This window comes from Aristolochia californica, unplaced genomic scaffold, assembly GCF_029961685.1.
Source record: "Aristolochia californica isolate CCGP_79_NKW_82.1479 unplaced genomic scaffold, dmAriCali1.0.hap1 SCAF_5, whole genome shotgun sequence".
Taxonomy (NCBI): Eukaryota; Viridiplantae; Streptophyta; class Magnoliopsida; order Piperales; family Aristolochiaceae; genus Aristolochia; species Aristolochia californica.
The window spans coordinates 41,573,562-41,591,985 of NW_027182214.1; the positions used below are offsets into that span (position 1 = coordinate 41,573,562).

The 18,424-nt window shown below is 36.9% G+C and overlaps 1 protein-coding gene across 1 annotated transcript; it reads left to right on the forward strand.

Annotated features, from left to right (window-relative positions):
• Positions 1-4,697: 4,697 nt before the first annotated feature.
• On the forward strand, positions 4,698-5,897 carry LOC137965346 (basic leucine zipper 19-like). The gene is made up of 4 exons (XM_068811654.1): positions 4,698-4,906; positions 4,985-5,075; positions 5,175-5,301; positions 5,513-5,897. Exons 1-4 carry the CDS (start codon positions 4,698-4,700, stop codon positions 5,728-5,730), a joined length of 645 nt encoding a protein of 214 aa, XP_068667755.1. The 3' UTR covers positions 5,731-5,897.
• The last annotated feature ends 12,527 nt before the right edge of the window (positions 5,898-18,424 follow it).

Sequence of the window (18,424 nt, forward strand, 5' to 3'; positions counted from 1 at the left end):
AACACCAGTGGGAGGAAAAGGGATCTCAAGTGATTTCTAGAAGAGCTCAAGGCTCTCAATTTTGGAGACGAGGTCGGAGAAACAGGGTAGAGGAGTGAGGGCCATTTTTGTGATGGAGAAAGTGGGGAAATTGACACCGATTCCACAAAGAAACTAGTGGAGTTTATCGGTGATGTCAACAGGCCAGTCTTATCTCACTTGTTGCAAATTTTAAATGGTTTCTTTACCGGTTACATGTTAAGAACACATTTCTCAATGGAGATCTCCATAAAGAAATTTATATGAGGTTGAGGGGGAGCTAGTGTGTAAACTTAGAAAAACCTAGTATAGGCTGAAATAGTTTGTGACTCGGTTAAGGTTTAATCAATGTGTTGTTAATCATTTTGTATTTGTGAAATGCAACAAGGGGTGATACTTATGATAGTATATGTAGATGATATTGTTTTTTAGGAAGTGATCCTAATAGCATTCAATAAGTTAAAGAAGACTTGTGCAAAGAATTCCAATCCAAAGAGTTGCGGTTGAAGTATTTCCTTGGAATTGAAGTGTTGCAATCCAAGTTTGGTATTATTTTGGCCCAAAGGAAAAATGTGCCAGATTTGTTAAAAAAATAGGAATGCTTGGGTGTTGGCCAATGGACACTCGATGTATCCTAATGTGAAACTATGTGTTGGATTGGGTGATGATGTGGAAGTTGGAAGGTTTCAAAAACTTTTTTTTTTTTTTTTTTTTGAGAAAGAGATTCCAAAATCTAGTAGGCAAGTTTATCTATAGTGATTACACTAGACATTTTCTTCGTCGTGAGTGGTATTAGTCAATACATGCATAGACCTCAGGCTTCTCATTAGCAGGCTTTGGAAAGACTACTTTGGTATCTTAAGAAGTCCTTGAGAAAAGGTCTCTGATATAAATGTCATGAACATGTAGACATTGAACGTTTTGCAGATGCTGATTGGGCTAGCTCCCCAGATGATAGAAAGTCTACCTTGGGTTACTGTACCTTGGTTGGGGGTAATTTTGTCACTTGAAGCAAGAAACAAAATGTTGCTACGCGGTCTAGTACAAAGGTAGAATGTAGAGCAATGACACAAGCAATGAATGACACACTTTGGGTATAGCCCCTATGGTCTGAACTTGGGTTATCCATGACCAATCGAGTGAAACTTCATTGTGATAACCAAAGAACCATACACATTGCTTCAAATACTGTTTTCTTTGAGAGGATAAAATATATTGAAATAGACTACCAATTTATTTGGAAAAAATTACAAGCTAGAATTATAATCATCGAACATGTTTTCTCCAAAGATTAAGTTGCTGATATTTTGAAAAAGGCAGTTGCAACTTCATTCTACTTGCTCCAAGAGTTAAGTTTGAGGAGGAGTTTTAAAGAGTTAAGTTTGATAGAGAGTACTATGTACCTATCTTAATATTTCAGCTTGTACTCATATTTTTCACTTCAGCCATGTTAAGGGTATTTTTATAATTTGAATATTAGTGAAGATTTAAATAATATTATGAGAGAGGGGGCAAGCATTCACTCAAGCCAGACCTCCCACTCGTTGTCCTTAACTCTCCTTTCTCTTCTCTCATGTTCTCGCAACTCTCACTTCTCCGTTTTCCAGAGCTTTACTAAAACAAGAAAAGTGAGATTCTGTCTGGTGTGAATGGACCAACAAGAGTCTACAGTAGTTCCTTGTGTTTCAGGGAATCTGTGGAAAATGTGTCAGACTTGTTCTTATCCCGGAGGTTATTTTTGTCAGTTCAGAATGATGAGAAGATGAGCCTGGTTTGTGCAAAAGAGGAAGAAGGTCATTCAAAGTCGCAAATCTGGAAATGTGGAAGCAATTGCTTTAACATCCTTTCATCGCTTATAAAAGCTCTCCCTTACAGAAATTCTTCTTCCCGTTTCGTTCAAACAACCTGTGAAGATGTCTCTAATTCGAAGATTTCATGTCAACCCTCTTCTGGTAGACACAAATTTAAACGGAAGAAACATTGTAAAATAGGTAACTCTCCCTCTCTCTCTCTCTCTCTCTCTCTTTCAAATAATCTTTTTGAACCAAAATATGATATTAAGCTGTGTCTTGTTTGAGTTTCTGGGAAATGCTCAGTTTCAGTTGTGAACTGTTTGTTCCTTTCTCCCACTTCTTCTGTTTGAATCTCTAGCCGTTTTCCTGCTTCCTTTGTGATCTTATATCGTTTTTACTAGAGTTTCTAAGTATCAATGCAATGCAGAACAAAAAAACTGATCGTCTTCCTTGAACTTCTGATGCTAGCAAAAGGATTTCAGATTTGATGTTCCAAATGTAGCAGAAAACTGTGATGTAGTTTAATGACAGGCTGTTATACACTCACATGAATAACTGGACGAGACCGTTCACAGGCCAAATAGAGCAGCAAATCTGAACTACTTGCAGAAGTTGAAGTTTTGTTCTGCCCCCCTTCAAAATTTTCAATCTCTGTAGCAAAAGGTGGCAAACAAAATCAAACTTTAATAACAAGAACACAGTCTTCATGATCTTGAAGAACAATTTGTAGCAACATTCATTTAAATTTTTTTTAAAATTACTTGTCTCGAGTTCGAGCTCCAATATACATTTAAAATTTTTCAAAAAATACATGTCAAAGAAATAGTATAAAATTATACATACATTTTACACAAAATTGGGCATATATTTTACATAAAATTGGGCATGACCTCTATTTAAAATTGAGCATAAGTGTGACATCGAATCCAACTGAGTCTAAACCTTCCTATGTTTGAATCGAGTTTGATTTAAAGATTTCGAAATCGAGCTCGAGCGTAATAATTTTAACCAAGTTCGAGCTCGATTTCTAGCTGAGTTTGAGGTTAACCTACATTTAATACTCTACACAAAATATATGTCAAATAAATTGTCTATAAAAATATGCGTACATTTTTAAAAAAGAATGATAGGGGAGGTTCAGGATTGAATCTTGATAATGGATTAGAACCCACCAATATTAATCTTTTTTACCCCAAATGTTGTCTAACTTATTTTGTAATTTTTGAATCTGGCCATAAATTTACTATGGCCTCCTTAGTGGCCTCCTTAGTGGCCCTAATTGAAAATTTATATTATAGGAAAAACTAGAAATGTTTTTCCTAGGATATATATTTCCAAAAAAAACCTTTAAATATAATCCTATTATTATTTGAGACTTACTAGAAAATTACAAGAAATATTTTAAAATTTTCTTAGGAAAGTTAAATGGAACTCTATCTATCTGGACTCTGGTTTTCCACCGAGACAACGGGGAGGGAAAGCACGGCACCGGTGAGGATCTATTGTCGGTGACGGAGGCGGCGACGGAAATAGAGGAGGTGAAGAAATCAGAGGGAAGAAGATGTAGCGGTCGACAAAGCCGCCCACCCCCCCCCCCCCCCCCCCCCGGCTCGCTCCCGCTCCCGATGTGGCTTATGAACATTAAAATTTGTCTATACGGTTTTCTTGCCCATCTTGGCAAGAAAATCTTACTTAGAAAATTATATAATTTTTAATAAGAATTTCTAATTAAAAAAATATTTTCAAAAAACATGAGGCACTAATAGTCCCTATATTTCTAATAAAAATGTCTTTTCAACATTTATTGAAAAAACCACTAATAATCTCTAGAAAAGTATATCTATTAAAATGTCTTTTCAATTATTCAAGAGCCATGAGGAAGGGACAAAGAGTTTTTTTTTTACTTGTTTATGATTTCGCACGTGCGACTTTCACACGTGTGGAATCGTCTGGTTTATGATTTCGCACGTGTGACTTTTACATGTGCGAAATCGACTTCATGGGAGAGAAATTATTTCCCCCAACTAAGGGAACTCTATATATCTGTACTCTGGTTTTTTTCCGCCGAGACGACGGGGAGCAAAGGCAAGGCGCGGCGCGGCGCCGGCGAGGATCTGTCATCGGTGACTGAGGCGGCGATGGAAACAGAGGAGGCGAAGAAATCGGAAGAAGAAGAAGAAATCGGAGGGAAGGGGATATAACGGCCGGCGAAGAGCTGTGGACGGCGACAGAGGCCCTGCTCTCGCTCCCGTTCTTGATGTGCCTTATGAACATTAAAAGCTTCTTTCCGATTCTGTTAGAAATAGCGGGGCTTCGCAGTGCTTAAGAGGTCCGTGTAATCATGTCTGCACTGGATAAAGAAATAAGACAAAGCGACTATGAGTGGTTACACCGTTTGAGATCTACGTGTCTCAAGTTCATTGCCAAAACTGTAACAGTCTGTTACCATTTAATACTCTCCTTCGTCCGACGAATCCAACGATATTGCCACTGCCAAGTTTCCCTTACTGCTTCCCACTATTAACTTCTTCATTATCTCTTCTCGTCTGACAATTCTCTGTAACGAGTTCGACTCTCCGCCTTTTTTCTTTTTTTTTTTCTTTTATGCTTCCTGCTGCTATTTAAAGCCACCTGGAGTTCTACATGGGAGCACCCCACTTCCCTGGATTTGCAGTGGCCGGAGCCAACACCAAAGCTTCAAGGTTTAGTTTCTTCTCTCTCTCCTTCCTCCTCGTTCTTTACATTTCTGATATTTTCATTCTTTCATTTTTCTGAACGTTGTGGGTAATGTGAGTGGTATCAGAAAGAAACGGCATGGATAAACCAGGAATAGCTGATACTTTGCCTGTTGCAGGAAGCTCTACGTAACCTCTTCAAAGATCAAGCATGGAATCGTTCAAAGGTAAGCAGTTGCAGACTGATACTGTTTCTGGCCTGCAGGTGGGATGTCTCGGCACAGGTGGTAACGTTGTGGGCAACACCTCGAATGCTGAAAATGCTGTAGCTGTTCCAGTAGGTGGCTATGTCACCGATGGTGATAGGAACAAGCCGATTCTATCAAATGTTGCAGAGATGGGTGCCAAGAAGTTGAAGAGGTGGATCACTTTTTACTCGCCAATATTGTTGATTCAAATGAAATTCTGAGACTTTCGGTGGTTTCTTATTTTCGTTAGGTTGCTGGCAAATAGAGAAGCTGGAAAAAGATGCCGACAGAAGAAGTATAGCTATGTGGTGGACCTTGAGAAGAAAACATTAATATTAATGGCAAGAGACGTTTGATTCTCATTTGCAGCAATTAGTCATCTGAAGAATGGAATCTAAAGCTTTTACTTGTGCTATTCTGTGTTTATTTTGTTTTCGTAGGAAAATCTACAGGCCCAGCGCTCTCAGTTGGAATATTTCAGTCGACATATTGCATTCACAAGGATCGAAAATAATGCCCTCAGGGCACAAATAGACAACATCATTCAAGCTAATGTTATAAGAGAAAGTAGGAAGATTCTCTTTCTTTTCCATTAACACCAGACTTGATCTTTGCCCGTGGTTTACGTTTAGGGTTTTCTTCGCCTCTCATTTTAAGTTTTATGATGTCTTTGATCTAGTTGAAAACTGTTTCGTGGAATTAAAGTGTTTCCTTCAGCGACTTGAGAAATTTGACAGTTGTGGATCTGATTTTATGAATTTTTTCTTCTTCTTTCCAGTGGCACTTGAAGCTCTTACCAAAGAGAGAGAGACGCTGAAACAACTCTTGGACATGCAGCATCAGCAACGTCAAGAAGAGGAATATCTCCAGCTTCAGCAACAGCAGCCTGAACAATTTGTTATCCCAGATGAACAGTATGCACCTGAATTGGGCACTGACCTTTCCAACCCGGTTACCATGGCTGATATTGACTTCTCTGATGAGATGTGGTCCTGAAGATGCGCTCCTCCTATCATCTGATCTATGTTTTCTATGCTGCTTTAATTTCAGTTTAAACTTCTGGCTTGTTGAGATGTATTGAACTCTTGTTTCTGGTTCCTTTAATTTCCCTGGTAGAAGAACTATTTAGATTCTGTCTTTCTTAAACTAGTAAGATCAGTGGATTTCCCCATAGTTATTTTGATATTTGCTCATCCTTTTTTACATCTTTCATGCTATAATCAACAAGATTGGAGCTTAGATGAGTTACTTCAACAACATGGTGATTAATATATCTATTGATAGTTTTACAGTTTCATAATTATGGTGATTTACTTCAAAATTGTGGGCTTCTGAATTCATATATTAATCCTGAATCACTGCTGGATTCCCATTATTTCAGTTCATACCATGTTAAACCCTCTATTTCATGTAAAGTTTCGATTGAAAGTAGAAATGTGAAATAAATAAAAATTTCTAGGTATTATCGCAAGAGTTTCTTCTAATCAACCATCGCATACATCACTTTCTGTCCTATATATACTCACAATCTGAATACTGTACCGAAAACAAAAGGGAGGGAGACCTCTACTCTCTTCTTCCACCATGAAAAAACAAGGGAGATTGGCCCTTCCTCAAAATAGGTGTTGGGGATGGCCATCCCTCCTTGCCTCCAAGGATAACACTAGCTGCATGGTTTTCTAGCTGATAAGCCTGGCTTGCTAGTCTATAACCATTAACCTTCCATCTTTGTCCCATGAGCGGTGGTGCGTCTTCCTCTTTTAATCAAAGAAACATAGTAATTTCATCTACCTCTACGGGTTTTTTTTTGGTAATGCGGTGTTAAACACGACATTACTGATTAAATTTTAATTCATAAGATCATATTCAGAAATATGATATCTAAGAATTCACTTCGGCCATAGTTGAAAGTTATACATTTGCAGGAAGATATATAGAAAAAAAAACAAGAAGAGATGAAGGAAAAAGCTAGGCTGATGGCTGCAAATGGAGATAAATGGTCTTTAATAGATGAAAGTTGTAGCATTTGCAGGAACCCTTAACAGTTTCAGAGTTAAGCGTTTTGGTTCTAGGTACATGATTCAAGCAAGATACAAGAGCATCTATTAAAAAAAGAAGGTGTACTATGCATCAAACAGATTTAACATCAACAAACACAAATTATACGAATAAAGATACATTTGCCTCCATGGATAACACTTGCTGCATGGTTTTCTAGCTGATAACCTTAGCTTGCTAGTTTATAACCATTAACCTTCCATCTTTGTCCCGGTGCCATGAGCGGTGGTGCGTCTTCCTCTTTTAATCAAAGAAACATAGTAATTTCATCTACCTCTACCCTTTTTTTTGGTAATGTGGTGTTAAACACGATTAAATTTTAATTCATAAGATCATATTCAGAAATATGATATCTAAAAGTTCACTTCGGTCATAGTTGAAAGTTATCAAAGCCCCCAAATACAAGGAGAGATGAAGGGAAAAGCTAGGCTGATGGCTGAAAATGCACATAAATGGTCTTTAATAGATGAAAGCTGTAGCATTTGCAGGAACCCTTAACAGTTTAAGAGTTAAGCGTTTTGGTTCTAGGTACATGATTCAAGCAAGGTACAAAAGCATCTATTAAAAAAAAAATGGTGTACTATGCATCAAATAGTTAAATGAATACATAATTAAAAGAAAGGGAGGGAGACCTCTACTCTCTTCTTCCACCATGAAAAAGGAAGGGAGATTGGCCCTTCCTCAAAATAGGTGTTAGGGATGGCCATCCCTCCTTGCCTCCATGGATAACACTAGCTGCATGGTTTTCTAGCTGATAACCTTGGCTTGCAAGTTTATAACCATTAACTTTCCATCTTTGTCCCGGTGCCATGAGCGGTGGTGCGTCTTCCTCTTTTAATCAAAGAAACATAGTAATTTCATCTACCTCTACGGTTTTTTTTGGCAATGCGGTGTTAAACATGACATTACTGATTTAATTTTAATTCATAAGATCATATTCAGAAATATGATATCTAAGAGTTCACTTCGGCCATAGTTGATTCAAGCATGATTCAAGCAAGAAGAGATGAAGGAAAAACCTAGGCTGATGGCTGCAAATGCACATAAATGGTCTTTAATAGATGAAATCTGTAGCATTTGCAGGAACCCTTAACAGTTTCAGAGTTAAGCGTTTTGGTTCTAGGTAAATGATTCAAGCAAGATACTCCTCTGCAGAAATACCCTTCTAGAATCTAAATTAATTCTTTTATTTTGGTTTGACTGCTTAGATCATGGCTTGTGTCACTGCTCTTTATATGCTTCAGGTAGAACACCAACCATATTGCATGAATCTCTTCTTTTGTCTCATACATGTAATTTCTTCTATGCTGAAACAATCTAGTGCCTGAATTCCGCACATAAGTGGTGGCAGTTCTCACCAAGCTATATGGGCACTATTCCTTGCGGCTAATGCCAACTTTGTGATTCTCCTGCTCTTCATGGTAGACCAAGAAGTTCACTTCCTTTTCTTCAATAACTTGACAGTATACTTTTGGACATCTGTCCAGTACTTTTATCAGGGCTTTCAATGAAGGTCTCTCTCTAATCTATCTCTCTCTCTCTCTCTCTCTCTCTCTCTCTCTCTCTCTCTCTCTCTCTGTCTTTCTCTCAATTTTGATGGAGGTTAACATTTTTCCAGTAGAACTAAACTAGAGAGGAACAATGTATCCCTATGAAGAAGAAAACCAAAAGGTAGCCTGCACTAGATTTATCACAGTGATGGGAAGAAAGAAATGTATCAATCTGCACACCTGACTAAGAAACTAGAACAAATAGGCAAGTAGATGAAGATGGGAAATAAAGAATACCTAAAAGGAATGCAACTGCCATTTTCTTAGATAAAAGTCCCATGGGTTGATGATGCAGATAGTACCCATTCATTTTGTACTTCTAATGCATTTTACTGAAAAAAAAATAGTTAAGGAAGACCATTTGTTAATGTACCTCACTTTGTATGTATGCTTGTAATCAAGGTTTCTCATGATTCGTAGTCCATCAATTAAGAAGTAATGTTTTCCTTCCACTTCCACCTGTTCAACAAATAGATTTAGAGACAGAGTTAAGAAGTTAACCTCATTTGCTTAGTTTAGAGTTAGTAGAAATCAATGTCAAAGTACTTGATGATTTGATTGTTGGGGCACTTGAAGAGGATTAAACTTAATTAAGAGACTAAATAATATTAAAATATAATCCTATATGAATTAATATGTATAAAGATCTTAGATTTATTATTTGGGAAATAAGCTTTCTTACTTGGCTAGTAATTTTGGAATGGGCCTTGGACTCAACTTTGTATGGTATTAGAGTAGGTGCTTATACATAGGCATCCACCCAAACTATCCACGTGTAGGCCACAAAAGAGGCCTACATATGAGGAGGATTAGTGAGTACAAAGATCTTATATCAATTAATTGGGAAGTAGATTTTCTAACTTAGCTAGTCAGTTTGGAATAAGTCTTGGACCTAACTTCATAAAAATTTTAGTTTTTTGTGTGTTCGTATAAAAAAATATAATCAAAATAGATTGCTACATTGATTTCTAGGGCCAACACATAAACCCAAGAGATCTCAAGGGAAGGAGAGAAGAGAGGAATTGTAGCTCTTGGGAGAGAGTAGAGAAGAAACCAAGGGAATTTGGACGAATTTGTGCCAAGAGGAAAGAAGAGGAAAAGAGAGAGGAGTTTGGACGAATTTGTGCCAAGAGGAAGAGGTTTGAATACTCTACCCCATGCCTTGAGGCAATATGTATAGTTGTGTGAAGGTGTTTATAATGACAACAATACCCTTAGGGCTACTTGCTTCAAAAGGAAAGGGACATAAGAGGATATACACCAGGCTTATATAATTATAATTCGATACCATCTCTATAAAATTTCTCCTTATTTACTTGGATATTCTAGCCACATAAAACTTGATAACCACAACACAAAGGAATTTTTCATTGTAGATTATGCTTCTTCTTCTCAAATAATAGCAAAATCCATATTTCAATTCGAAAAGAAGTGCAACCACTGCAACACTAAAGTTCAAATCTTATCATTCATACTCCTATTCTCCCCCTCAATCTGGGAGGTAATGACAATGATACCAACTTAAAACAAAAAAATTAGTTGTAGTAATTATCTCCTCCATCAAGGTGTCCCAAGGATAAGTACTTAATCAGACAAGACTCTTTAAAAGTAAAACATGGGTGATACAACAAAAGTTGAAACCAACCTTAAAGGATTTTGAACAAAATAGTGATAATAATCACTAAAGAGGGTAATGTCAGTGATAAAAACCCAAAGGATACCAAAGAAAAAGTCTCAATGGACTTAAAAACATGCATATATAAAAAAAAAGACCAACCAAAGCAATGCACCAAAGAGTTGGCCTAAGAGGGTAAACAAAAGTCAAAAAAGGATGGTAGGAGAAAGGCAATTGAGTAAAAGGTTAAAGGTAGAGAAAATAAACACCACCATAATAAGAAGGAGATTGTAGTGTACTAAATTAACTCAACAAATTAGACCAAATATGACTTTTTGGGGGTGACCAAGTTTGACTCAAGTGGGAGATTAATTTATTTTTCTCTATGAACATGATGATTAAGGAAAATTAAAAAAATCCTAGTAAGAAATTTTTGAGATGGAACATAATAATTGATATTTTCTAAAAATAGACTTCTCATATAAGGCAATTAATTTTTAATACACCACGACCAATTTAGGAATAAAATATTAAAGAGATAAATTCTGGAATGAGGACTTAGAATAAGGAAACAAGACTTGGTAATTCAAAATTTTAAGACTTTGTTAAAAAGGAAACTAAACTCATATCGGAAAAAACTTGTCTTAAGGAAATCAATGTAATGTGAGATCAAACAAAAGAAGCTTTTAAGAAAGGAAAGATACTCAAACAGGTAAAATATTGACTAGATTTTGAACATAAATACGAAACTCAGCTAAGACTAGAAACTCAAAAATTTAAGTAGAAAATTAGGCTTAAATTCGGATCTTCACATGTAACAGGAAACCAACATGACATTTGATTCTTCCAATGTGGATATCTTTCTCTAGAAATATCAGATTGAAAAATGGTTTATTAGGATAGAAAGTAGACTCAAATATATTTATTTTAGGATATAATTTTCAATATAAATCTTTAGTAATGTTGGTACAAGCCGTTCAAAAATTTGAGGCCTTCTGTTGCTACATGAAACTTTTTTGCTATGTGACCTTTACTGCTTCATATGTCGATTTCTCTTTCTAGAAAAATTTAATTGAAACAATTTTTTCACGTTGGAAAGTAGACTCAAAGATATTTCCAATGGTATATAATTTTATATAATAAAAATATGGTAAAAAATTTAATAAAAAACATGAATTGGAAAATAAAGACTAAAGGAAAAATGAGAAACTACTCTTTTGTATTTTTCTTTTTCTTTTTCTTCTTTCTCCCTTTCTTCTCCTTTCTAGTCTCACATATTTTCCTGTTCTGATACCTTGTTGATTTTATTAGAGTGGTTCCATCCACTCTTGTTAGGGCCCTGCTTTTCGCATCTAATAGATCGGTTTTTTGGGTGTATTGGCTAGCCGCTGTCATGGTATCAGAGCTGGGCACACCATGTCCTGAGTTCGAATCCCGTGAGAGGCAGTCAAGAATGGGTGGGGTGGGTGTCAGAGTGGTTCCGTTTACTCTTGTAAGCATAGCTTTCTGCACCTAACAGATTGGTCTGTTGGGTGTATTGGCTAGCCGTTGTCATGGTATCAGAGTTGGGCACGTCACGTCCCGCGTTCGAATCCTATGAGAAGCGGTCAAGAATGGGCGGGGTGGGTGTCAGAGTAGTTCCGTCCACTCTTGTAGGTGGTAGCTTTCTGCACCTAACAGATCGGTCTGTTGAGTTGTATTGGCTAGGCGCTTGACATCTTCTGAGAGTTGGGCACCACGTTCCCACTTTGAATCCCAAAGAGAGTGGTAGGGAATGGGAACGGTGGGTGTTAGAGTGGTTTCATCCACTCTTGTTAGGGCCCTGCTTTTCGCATCTAATAGATCGGTCTTTTGGGTGTATTGGCTAACCGCTGTCAGATTTCTAGGGCCAACACATAACCCCAAGAAATATCAAGGGAAGGAGAGAAGAGAGGAACTCTAGCTCTTGGGAGAGAGGAGAGAAGAAACCAAATGATAGAAAGAAGTGGAAAAGAGAGAAGAGTTTGGATGAATTTGAGCCAAGAGGAAGAAGTTTGAATGCTCTACCCCATGCCTTGTGGCTATATTTATAGTTTTGTGAAGGTGTTTACAATGACAACAATACCTTTAGGGCTATATGCTTAAAAAACAAAAGGACATAAGAGCATAAACATCCGCTTGCACAATTAAAATTTTATGCCATCTCTACTAAAGTTTTCCTTATTAACTAGTCATGCCACTTCGACATACGTGAGTGTCTTTTAATATGCTAGTACAGGAAAGACAAAAATAAAGATTAAAAAAAATATAATTTTTTGATTAAAAACAAAAGGATGTACAACCTAGATCATGTTTTTTTATGCAAAGTGAAATTCTTTAGGCTATCTTCAATTCAAATTCTCCATCTGTCTGACCATGTCCATTTTTTGAATATTCCATCAACAAAAACTAGTAGATGATTCGCATAACAATCAATTGGTACTCCCAAAAGCTTAATTAGAAGTGGAAGTGAAAGCATGTTCGTGCCTACCACCTTTAATGCAAAAAACAGACTCATTGGAATACAAAAGAAGCCCTTAGTTATTACTACTTACATGCATGACAAATTAAACATAAAGCCACCTACAATCCCTCACTCATGGGGCCCACAAAGAAGAAACTCCATGCAAAGACAATTACAAACAAAGCCCCATATAATCTCTCATCAAAGGACTCATGTCAAGGAGGAAATTCATATATACATGTTTCTCACACCCAAGGAGATAAACAGTGTAAAAGAAGCTCAAGATCTCTCTGTGGAATCACTCCCGTTAACTCCCTCAAGCAAAATACTCAAAGTCTTAGAAATCAGGCTTGACATGAATGAGGATAATTTGATTTTTGAAAGGTTCCCTATTCTATCAAGTCATAAGCGGAAGGCTGAATTGGATCATATCCAAAATGGTGTAAAGACTTTCCAACGTTTGTATTTCAACCGTTGCATATAACAAAGTTGTATAAAAGACTAATGTGTAATCTATAAAGACATGATTGAAATCAATTAGAATTATATTCAAAGGAGTTTTTCAATTTGAAAATCCACTGTGTTATTTCATGGAGAATTATTCTTGTTTTTTGGAATTACAAACCACAAAATCGAACATAAAATGTAGGTATGACAATGAGAATCAATGATTCGGAAGAGCATGCAACAAGGTCGTTCTTAGAGCAATTGTTTGAAAAACAGCCAATAAAATTTGCAAGCACAGAGAGGTGACAAAATTGTACCACTAATGCATTCCTTTTCCCCACGTTAACTGTTCTGGAGGCTTATCATCTGCTTCGTTGGTTGCTGATGAAACCAAAAGGAATACTTCAGAAGAACTGTATTTAGTGGCTATTCTTTCAAAATATAAACTGAGACATGGGACAAAATGAGTGTATTTAGTGGCTATTCTGCTAATTATGTTTCTAAGATAATAGAACAATAGAACACTGTACTTCGTGTTCTAAGAGTTTCTTTTCCTGCTTTTTGATCCTTTCAAGAACTCCATCCACTTTGGAACTGATATCACGTACTAAAAGACATCAAACATGGACGCCATAAGGCTGAAACTCTGGAAGTACTACTGTATGAATCAAATGTAGGAGAAAGAAAAGAGAGAGCCAGAGAGAGAAAGAAAAGAGGGAGAGGGAGAGAAGTCTCCTATTGTCCCCCTTAATCTAGGAGGTAATGACAATAATACCAGCTAATGCATTTAGTGCAAGCATGAAAAGCAGTTGAGGAATCCTTATGTTTGTTAATGTACCTGGTTCCACTTTCTACATGCTGGTTCAAATCAAGGTTATTCTTATGACAATTAACCCATTTTCAACTTCCATCTGTTCCCAAAATAGATTTTGGAGACAAAGATAAGAAGTTAACCTCTGTTTAGAGTTTTTTCAAATCAAGGTCCGCTACTTGTTGATTCGTCGAGGTACTTGAAAAGGATTAAACATAATAAAGAGACTAAAACAGTGTGGCTTTTTATTGTTTGTATAACAAAATAGGATCACAAAATACTGCTAGTACGGGAAAGACAGAAACGATAATGAAAACTAAATTCTAGAGATTAAAAATTAAGGAATGCTCTACCCTAGATCCATCCCTTTATAGGTTCTGACGTCAATCCGCATTGACACTCTTTAGGCTATGTTCGATTCAAGTTCTCCATCTATCTAACCATGTTCATGTTTTGAATTTACTATCAACAAAAACCAGAAGATAACTCATTAGTCGCATTAATTCCTTCAAATGACAGGTATAAGAATCAATTGAACCTCCCGATAGCTTGATTAGAGTGAAAACATGCACTCGTTCTTTCATGTAGAAGTATACATACTTTTAGTATTACAAAGCACAAAATTATGAAATTTATTTACCAAAAAGAGAAGAAATTCTTTGAAACCCTAGAGTATTTATAGAAAAAATCATGAAAGAAACAAGAAAAGTGTTAGGAAATACCAGCAGTAAGAATCACCTTGGTGGATCCCTTCAATTTCCCCCCGTTAAATGCTCTGGTAGCTTATCATCTGCTTCGTTGGTTGCTGATGAAGCCAAAAGGAATACTTCAGAAGAACTGTATTTGGTGGCTATTCATTCAAAATATAAACTGAGACATGGGACTTTTTACAGTCTTCCTGTTTCCTTTAGCCACCTCATAGAAAATGTTGAGCTTATCTGCTAACCATCCATTGCAGTTTCCAATTTTAAAAAACCAAAAGAAGAAAAGAAAGTTGAAGAACTTCAACAGAAACAATGAGATCAACAATGTGCAGGCTATCTAGAGAGTGATAAGAAGGTGTTACATGATTTTCCGCACGGATTGGTACAAGATGTTTCTAAGGTATAGCAGAACAATAGAACACAGTACTTTCCACCCAAATAGTGCAAAATCTTCTCAAACACATACAGGTGAGAAGACAATTTTGTTACATGTGCAGTTTTTATAACATCTTTTCAATGACTGAATGGAGTCTTTTCGTATAAAGAAGAACTGCTCTAGCTTTTCTCCAACAGGAATATAAACTAAGTCATAAATTGTGAAGGGATTGACGAGATTTTCATATCGAGGGTGGACTTGACAACCTACGAAGCATACCTACATCAGAATATGTATGCTGTTTTCTTCTCTGATTCTCATTTTCATTCACGATCTTCTATTTATCGGAAAAAAGAGTTACAGGCAGATTTGTAACTTCTGAGTGATTTTCTCCAAGTACATAATAGGTTACGCCAGTTCAGCGCTAGTTTCGCAAGGAAGAACAGTTGAATCATTCAATGCTCTATATTCGTGTTTTAAGAGTCTCTTTTCCTGCTTTTTGATGCTTTCAAGAATTCCATCCTCTTTGGAACTGATATCGTGTGCTTGTACATAATTGAGTCAGTGTTTTCCTTATACAATCATTAACAAAACGTGGACGCGAGAGAAAAAAGAGGGGGAGAGAGAGAGAGAGAGAGAGAGAGAGAGAGAGCAAAAGAGAAAGACGAAGAGAAATCAGCAAGACATCTTACAGAGGGTCAGCTTCAGCGAGATCTTCAGAAAAGGGAGCCAGGAGTCATGGTGTTGGAAACTTACGGCAAAGTGATTAGTTCGTAATACAACAACGCCGCAGTCTGATCTGAACTTCTTTATCACCACTGCCGTTAAAAAATGATTCGTGATTCATAAAACAGCCATTACCAGCTACGCTGAACAGCCTGCCTTATCAACACAGCTCCCAAACAGCTAATCTAAACCCCACCATTAAAATCATTTGGAAGGGTGTTTTGCATTTTACAATTTCCCTCCAAAACATAAGCCCGAGAAAGTGAGAAAAGGCAATTCTCAAGGGAAAGATACTGGCAGCTAATTTTTCACCCCTAATAATAAGCTTTCCTTGTATCTGACCGGCATCCATGCATCTCTCCGTGATAATATTTGCTAAATATAGACTGACAATAAATGGGTGGGGACACTCACCATGCCTATAAAGCTCCATTGGAGCTTCTAAGCAGATTGTACCTGTTAATCAGAAAAGCATGCCGGGAAGAGGTAGAATGGATCATCTCAACCACGAGGAGGACAGGCGCGTGAGAAGGTAGTAAGAAAGCTAGCCCATTTTCTTATACGCTTTTGGAGAAATTTACTAATGACTTCCTTTTTTTCCTTTCTTTTGTTTTTTTCGGGTTCTTTTCGCTGGATGTTGGCAAACAGGCAATCTGCAATGCGATCTCGTCTGCAGAAGGCTCGGTACGATAAACTTCGGATGGTTGTGAACTTGAAAAACAAGGCCCTTAAGCAACTGCTTGCATACGTGACACAGGAAAAAGAACTCTTAGATGGTAAATAATGCCGAATGACGGCTCGATTCTATTCTTTCCCTTCCCTCTCTTCTTTCTGAATTTCTCCCTCCCTTTCGTTGTGCATATCTAGAAAAGAATCTACCTTAGATTTCCCAAAAATGGAGTTTTTTAATGGCTCAATTTCTGACTGCCTCATTTCAAGTTTGACCGGAAACGATCTACAAGGCTGATTTTATGGATCATTTTCTGTTATGCTTAATAATCTCTTTTCTTTTCCTTCAGCGCAATATGAGTTTGTGAAGCAAGCAAAAGAGAGGCTCCAGCTACAGCTAATCCCTGCGGAAAGCGAATGCAAGAACAGTATCTGAACATTAGGGCACTGTCACCGGGTTCTTTCCATTTTTTGGGTTTTTTGGTGAAAACTTAATGTCTGAAATCTGGACTATAGTTGTGTTGGTTAGCATGTATGCACTGAAGATGGTGGATTCCCATAAATAAGAAGAAAACAGTTTGGATCATGCCGGTTGACCTTTTCATTTGTGATATTTTCAAGATGGGAAATTTTTAAATATTAGGGCATGATCAAATTTACCCAACTACCTATTCTAGCACTTTCATAAGTAGATGTCGAAGAAAAAAAACCTACTCCAACATGTAAACATATAGTTTCACCAAATAATCATGTAATCTTACATGTATTCTCTTAGTTCATTAGTTAACCGAATATAGTGGGATAGATTGCTCCTGATTCGGACCAATTTATCGACTAAAAGAAACTCATTATAAACATATTTTGACCCAATATAAAAATTCTTTTGATAAAAACTTTTCATATTTGTGCTGGTTATAAAACTTTTTACCCTAATTTTTAATGTTAAAGGAGTTAGGAAAATTAGGTTGCTACTGTGATGATAAGGTAACATGAGACAAATAACTAATAAGGAACTAATACAAGATAACCATTCGATATTGATTTTCAATAGAAAAAATTTTCAACGAGAAAATCGATCAAAGACAAAATTATCTTTTGCCATTTTATTTTCCTTTGACAGTAGAAACTATCCTACCGAGGTTTTTGTAAGATATGATTAAAATGTTAGAAATCACCATGAATTAAATGGTGAAGATTTATATTTATTTATACTTAATTTATAACAGAATATACAACAGAAATTCGGTTTTTTGTCTACAGCTTGTCGATCTGGTCTTCAACCTTTGTTTCCGATAATAGGAACTGATCTTCGGTTGCTGTAATGGCTTGATATCCTTCATCCCTGCCTCGCAACCTAAGTGTCGGATTGGAACAGACGTGAAGCTTGGAGCAAAGAAAATTCAAAAAGAGGGCGTGAAATCCTTTTGGTGAAAATGTCGGTAACCTGTAGGTGCGATGGTACATACTGCGTGTGAAGTTTGTCAGCAACAACAAGTTCTCAAAAGAAATGATAATATAATTCAACATACTTGGCTCGCTTGTGAGAAAGTGGATTGGAACTCAGGAAGATTGCACTTTTGTTGCCACATAAGAGAAGAGCTCGTTGTGGAATAGGAACATATAGATGGCAAAGAGGATATGTAAGCCAAAGAAGTTCAGTTGCAGTGTGTGCAAGAGCACGATACTCAGATTTACAGCTGGAATATGATGTCGTAGGTTATTTTTTAACACAACAAATTGTCTCCAAGATAAAGAGAGTAACCAGATGTTGAGCGACAATTGTTAGGACAACCTGCCCAGTCAACATCAGAGTAAGCAACTAGAGCACCAAGAGTAGCAGATGGGTGAAAGGTAAGGCCATAGTGAATGGTGTCATTGACTTAGTGAAGTTTACACTTGACAACAAGAAAATAATCTTCAGTGGGAGCATACAGGAATTGGCAAACATAGTAGACCGCATGGCCAATGTCAGATCACGTGATGGTGAAGTATTGAAGTGCGCCAATGAGAGACATGTAAAGAGTGGGATCCAAAAATAGAAAACCATTCGTGAGAAAATGTTGGGAAATGACCATTGGCGTATGGACAAGTTTGCTATAAAGTAACTGAGATCAAATAAGGATATCCTGTGCATATTTGAGCTGACTGATAAATAGTCCATCAGTAGTTGGCAAAACCTCAAGACCAAGAAAGTAATTGAGATGACCCGAGTCCTTAGTGGCAAACTCAGAATTGAGCTTACGAATAAAGCT